We start from the raw sequence: 6,374 nt of genomic DNA on the forward strand, positions 1-6,374 counted from the left end.
GGAGAGGGTCAGTGGCAGACACATCCTCAAGGCGACGGCCAGTTCCTCCTCAAACAGCCACATTCCTCTCTCTTCATCAATTCAACCACCTTATTATTCACTGAGCACCTAGGCACTGGGATAGAGCAAACAAGACAGATAAAATCCTTGTCCTCGGGGGAGAGAGGCAACTGAAGTATACATGAATAAATACATGAATAAGACTCTTTCAGATACTGCCAACTGCTCTGAAAAAAAGAAACCAAAACAAACAAAAGGACATGTCAGAGGCTGCAGCAGTGGAAGGGTTACTTCATCTTCATTTAGGATGGTCTAGCACAGCCTCATAGCTCAGTTAATGAAGAATCTGCCTGCAATGCAGGAGACCTGGGTTCAAATCGTAAGTCGGGAAGATACCCTGTAGAAGGAAACGGCAATCCACTCCAGTATTCTTATGTGGAAAATTCCATGGACAGAGGAGCCTGGCAGGCTACGGTTCATGGGGTTGCAAGAGTTGGACATGACTTAGCAACTAAACCACCACCACCAGCACAGCCTAGCTGAGGAGGTGACATGAGCTGAAACCTGAAATCTAAGGACTGAGGGGATCCAATGATGCAGCCTTGGGGCACAGCCAGTTCAAAGGTCCTGAGGCAGAAACAAGCTTAGAGAAGAAGGGAAAAGTGGCCAGGCCTGAGTACATGGAGTCACAGCCCCTGAGCATGGGAATGTGGCTTCCTGTCTTCACACCAAGTATGCTTAATCAAGAGCTCTGCAAACACTAGGCACTCAATAAATTCTGCTGTTTGCCTGAAAATGCGGCTCTCCTGAGGCACTCAGACGATGGTACCTTATAGCTAGCAGGTACACCAACAGTAGGAGAGCTGAGCTGTGAATTCAGGCAGCGCAAAGGCCTAGCTCTATTTTCTAGCTATTTCCTCAAATGCATGCAGGCAACAGGAAATTCTGCTTGGCCTCAGGTCACCAATACCCTGGGGGCTCAAGTGAAGAAGCCAAGAGCAGGGGCTTGGAAAGTCTGAGCTTTCCAGGAATAAGTCCTGGCTCCATCCCTGCCTGTTTGAGTAAGAAACTTTACCCCTTTATGCCCTAGGTTCCCCAGGGACAGATAAGAAATCTTATTCCCCATGCCCTCTCCTGCTTTTCCTTGGGAGACACCAATCTCAGTCCACCTAGTCTAAGAGGAAGGACCCATAACCCTGGCTCTAAGGGTGGATACAAGGCTCAGGCCTTCCCAATCTGCATATTCCCACCTCCTGGCCATCATGATTGGCTCAGTGATAGGCATCTAACCTAATCAAGCCAATGAAATCCAGTTCTGAGACTTTGATAGAAACTTATGGGAAAACATGTCATTCCATCAAGGTTGCTAAGAAATTAAAAGTGAGCCTGCAGCTACTGGGGTCAACATGTCACTGCAAGTTGAAAAGCTGCCTAAGTGATGCCAACACAGAAGAACATTGAGGCTGGAGCTGGAAGACTTCCAACAACCTCAATTTGGTTCTGGATCCAGCTGTGTCTGTGTGTATGCATGCTAACTCACTTCAGTTCAGTTCAGTTCATTTGCTCAGTTGTGTCCGACTCTTTGCGACCCCATGAACCACAGCACACCAGGCCTTCCTGTCCATCACTAACTCCCAGAGTACACCCAAACCCATGTCCATCAAGTCAGTGATGCCATCCAACCATTTCATCCTCTGTTGTCCCCTTCTCCTCCTGCCCTCAATCTTTCCCAGCATTAGGGTCTTTTCAGATGAGTCAGCTCTTCGCATCAGGTGGGCCAAATACTGGAGTTTCAGCTTCAACATCAGTCCTTCCAATGAACACCCAGGACTGATCTCCTTTAGAATGGACTGGTTGGATCTCCTTGCAGTTTAAGGGCCTCTCAAGAGTCTTCTCCACAGTTCAAAAGCATCAATTCTTCGGCACTCAGCTTTCTTTATAGTCCAACTCTCACATCCATACATGACCATTGGAAAAACCATAGCCTTGACTAGACGGACCTTTGTTGGCAAAGTAATGTCTCTGCTTTTTAATATACTGTCTAGGTTGGTCATAACTTTCCTTCCAAGGAGTAAGTCACTTCAGTCATGTCCAATTCTTTGTGACCCTATGGACTATAGCCCACCAGGCTCCTCTGTCCATAGGATTCTCCAGGCAAGAATACTGGAGTGGGATGCCATGTCCTCCTCCAGGGGATCTTCCCAACCCAGGGATTGAAGCTGGGTCTCTTATGTCTCCTGAATTGGTAGGTAGGTTCTTTACAACTAGTGTCACCTGGGAAGCCTCAGCTGTGCCTGCTGCTGCTGCTGCTGCTAAGTCACTTCAGTTGTGTCTGACTCTGAGCAACCCCATAGACGGCAGCCCACCAGGCTCCTCTGTCCCTGGGATTCTTCACTGGAGTGGGTTACCATTTCCTTCTCCAATGCATGAAAGTGAAAAGTGAAAGTGAAGTTGCTCAGTCGTGCCCGACTCTTAGTGACCCCATGGACTGCAGCCCATCAGGCACCTTAGTCCATGGGATTTTCCAGGCAAGAGTACTGGAGTGGGGTGCCATTGCCTTCTCTGCAGCTGTGCCTGCAGTCAGCCCTATTTCTCAATTATAGGAAGCAATCCATTCCCCTTTTGGTTTAAGCCTGTTTGAATGGATTTCTGTCACTTGCAAACAAAAATCCTGATGAATAGACCCCATGTGTAAATGAAATAAAAACATTCCAACTTCCACCAACCTCAGAGCTCTGTTTTTTTTAGTTTTCTTTTTCTCCTATTTTTTGGCCAAAGTGTGCAAGCACCCAGGATCTTAGTTCCCCAACCAGAGTTTGAACTCATGACCACTGCAGTGGAAGCATGGTGTTTTAACCACTGGGCCACCAGGGAAGTTCCAGAGTTCTGTTTTTAAGAATAAATAACTTTTGGTATACAGAGCACTTTTCATACTGTTCAAAGAATGCTCAAACTACCGCACAATTGCACCCATCTCACATGCTAGTAAAGTAATGCTTAAAATTCTCCAAGCCAGGCTTCAGCAATATGTGAACCGTGAACTTCCTGATGTTCAAGCTGGTTTTAGAAAAGGCAGAGGAACCAGAGACCAAATTGCCAACATCCACTGGATCATGGAAAAAGCAAGAGAGTTCCAGAAAAACATCTATTTCTGCTTTATTGACTATGCCAAAACCTTTGACTGTGTGGATCACAACAAACTGTGGAAAATTCTGAAAGAGATGGGAATACCAGACCACGTGATCTGCCTCTTGAGAAATTTGTATGTAGGTAAGGAAGCAACAGTTAGAACTGGACATGGAACAGCAGACTGGTTCCAAATAGGAAAAGGAGTACGTTAAGGCTGTATATTGTCACCCTGTTTATTTAACTTATATGCAGAGTACATCATGAGAAACGCTGGACTAGAAGAAGCACAAGCTGGAATCAAGACCGCCAGGAGAAATATCAATAACCTCAGATATGCAGATGACACCACCCTTATGGCAGAAAGTGAAGAGAACTCAAAAGCCTCTTGATGAAAGTGAAAGTGGAGAGTGAAAAAGTTGGCTTAAAGCTTCAACATTCAGAAAACGAAGATCATGGCATCCGGTCCCATCACTTCATGGGAAATAGATGGGGAAACAGTGGAAACAGTGTCAGACTTTATTTTGGGGGGCTCCAAAATCACTGCAGATGGTGACTGCAGCCATGAAATTAAAAGACGCTTACTCCTTGGAAGGAAAGTTATGACCAACCTAGACAGCATATTAAAAAGCAGAGACATTACTTTGCCAACAAAGGTCTGTCTAGTCAAGGCTATGGTTTTTCCTGTGGTCATGTATGGATGTGAGAGTTGGACTGTGAAGAAGGCTGAGAGCCATAGAATTGATGCTTTTGAACTGTGGTGTTGGAGAAGACTCTTTGAGAGTCCCTTGGACTGCAAGGAGATCCAACCAGTCCATTCTGAAGGAGATCAGCCCTGGGATTTCTTTGGAAGGAATGATGCTAAAGCTGAAACTCCAGTACTTTGGCCACCTCATGCGAAGAGTTGACTCATTGGAAAAGACTCTGATGCTGGGAGGGATTGGGGGCAAGAGGAGAAGGGGACGGCAAAGGATGAGATGGCTGGATGGCATCACTGACTCGATGGACACAAGTCCGAGTGAACTCCGGGAGTTGGTGATGGACAGGGAGGCCTGGCATGCTGCAATTCATGGGGTTGCAAAGAGTCGGACACGACTGAGCGACTGATCTGATACAGAGCACTTGACCTGTCAGATTCCATAAACGATGGGTTTTATTAGCTGCTGCTAAGACAGCAAAGAAGGGGACCTGTGACCAGCACTGCCATCGCCCTCAGCTCCAGATCTGGGCTACGCTGCCCTGGGCTGCGCTGGTGTGGGAATGTGGAAGGCAGGGGTGCCACACACCTGCTTGGGGGGCTTGTGCCGATTATACTCCTCTCCCCAGAGCTTGGCCTCCATCTGTAGACGCACGTCCTCGAAGTACACGTCCCTGTCCACGGACTCGATGTAGCGCTTTGCCACGTAGTTGGAGGCCCCCTTCCACTGCTGGGTGTGCAGGAAGTTGGAGAGCTTCTTCCTGAGGGGAGAGGCATCAGGGAGCCTGCCCGATGCTCTGGGGCTCACTGGGACCCCAGCCCTAGTTCTCAGGATGGGGAGACCCTGCGTGATCTGACTGACAGAGTCAGGAATAAAATGCAGGAGGTGGGAGGGGCTTCCCTACCCTGCAGCATCCTTCAGAGATCTGGGAAGGGGGGTCAAGGGACAGACTCCCTGTTCTGCCCACTCCCATCCCTACAGCCCGGCCCAATGTGCGGTCCAAGAAGAGAATGTCACAGAGCCCCTGCTCTCAGGAGCCTGAGGGCATTGGGGCAGGATCCCCAGAGGCAGGCTGAGTCACTTACGTTCTGAAGCACTCCCTCATTGCTCCCCGGCCGAAGGGCTGAAAGACACGACACAGATATGTACAAACCTCATGGACAAAACGGTGAGCTATGCATGCACTGCATGTGTATGGAGCTCCATTTATACGGAGTACAAAAATAGGGAAACCAATCTCAGGTGATAGAATTCAGGGCAGTGCCTACCCTTGGGAATAAAGGAGTAGTAACTGGGGCTGAGAAGGTCTTCTGGGGGGGGGTGCCAGTGATTTTCAGTGTCTTGATCTGGGTACTGGTTACACATGTGTTTACTTGGTGAAACTCACCAAGCCATACACTTTTCTGAGCGTGCAACACACTATAAAATGCTTCACAAGTCGACCCTGCTGCTTCCTATGCAGGAACTGCTCTATTTTCTAGTTGATTCTTTTTTTTTTTTTGCAACCCACTGAGTTCATCTTGTTAGATAAACAGTATTAAGTGGTGACTTGCAATTTTTGAAAACCGATAAACATGTTCACACTTCACTGATTTTCAACAAGAGTGTCAAGAAGAATCTTTTAATACATGTGATCAATATATGAAATGTCCAGAATAGGTAAATAAACAGAGACAGAAGTTAAATTAGTGGTTGCCCAGGGCTGGGGAAGAGGAGGGAATTGGAGCCTGACTGCTAATGGGTATGTATGAGGTTTCTTCTAGAGATGGTGAACATGTTCTGGGACTGATCGGGGTGATGGTTGCACAACTCTTGACTGTACTAAAAACCACTGAGCTGTACACTTTAAATAGGTATGTGGTATGGTGTGTGAATTATATTCAATAAGGCTGTTATAAAAGATAAAATAAATACACATCAGAGAATTCCCTAAAGCTTAAAAAAAAAGAAAGAGGACGTGGAGGAGAGGGAGCGGGCACTGCAGCTGGTCGGCCAGGACTGCACTGGGCTCGAGGCTCTGCTCACCTGGGATGCCATCTTGATTAGGACTTCATCCTCCACCCACTCGCCGGTAACAGCGTTGTACCTGCAGAGACCAGAACCCACCCCAGGGTGCAGTGTCCATCACCTGATCCTGTCACTCACTGGCTAAATGCAGAAGACTTTTCTGGGCTTCCTGCTGCTCAGGATCAAGTCCACTCTCTACCTACAGGCCCAGCTGACCTCCTGGGTTCGGTCTGTGGACACGCTCCCTCCTTCCCAGGCTCCCACCACACTGGCCTCCTTCCCTTTCTTCAAAGGCAGCTGTTCCTTCACCATGTCCCCCACCCACCCCATGCCACTGCTGTGCTGTGGGTAGGCTATGGTTTCCCACTGGACTGTAACTCCACAAAGACAAGCCATGTCTGTGCTGTGTACTATAGGGCCTGGTACTGGGGTTGCTTAACAAATGCATGCTGGATGAACAACTGAATAAATAAATTTCTTTATTATAACTGGTCTAGATAATGTGTCCCAGGAAGGAAGGCAGCAGCACCCTCTGTCTTGCCA

At 47.8% G+C, this 6,374-nt stretch overlaps 1 protein-coding gene across 6 annotated transcripts in view; it reads right to left on the reverse strand.

Moving 5' to 3' along the window:
- The window catches only part of EEF2K (eukaryotic elongation factor 2 kinase), a 71,797-nt gene that overhangs the window by 28,246 nt on the left and 37,177 nt on the right, over positions 1 to 6,374 (reverse strand). For all 6 annotated transcript variants that reach the window (XM_070362660.1, XM_070362657.1, XM_070362661.1 and 3 more), the window contains 3 exons: positions 5,850 to 5,910; positions 4,910 to 4,947; positions 4,413 to 4,584 (listed from right to left, as the gene is read on the reverse strand). In XM_070362660.1, the coding sequence (XP_070218761.1) occupies positions 4,413 to 4,584; positions 4,910 to 4,947; positions 5,850 to 5,910 (271 nt within the window). The remainder of the gene's footprint in view (positions 1 to 4,412; positions 4,585 to 4,909; positions 4,948 to 5,849; positions 5,911 to 6,374) is intronic.

This window comes from Bos mutus, chromosome 25 (genome assembly GCF_027580195.1).
Source record: "Bos mutus isolate GX-2022 chromosome 25, NWIPB_WYAK_1.1, whole genome shotgun sequence".
Taxonomy (NCBI): Eukaryota; Metazoa; Chordata; class Mammalia; order Artiodactyla; family Bovidae; genus Bos; species Bos mutus.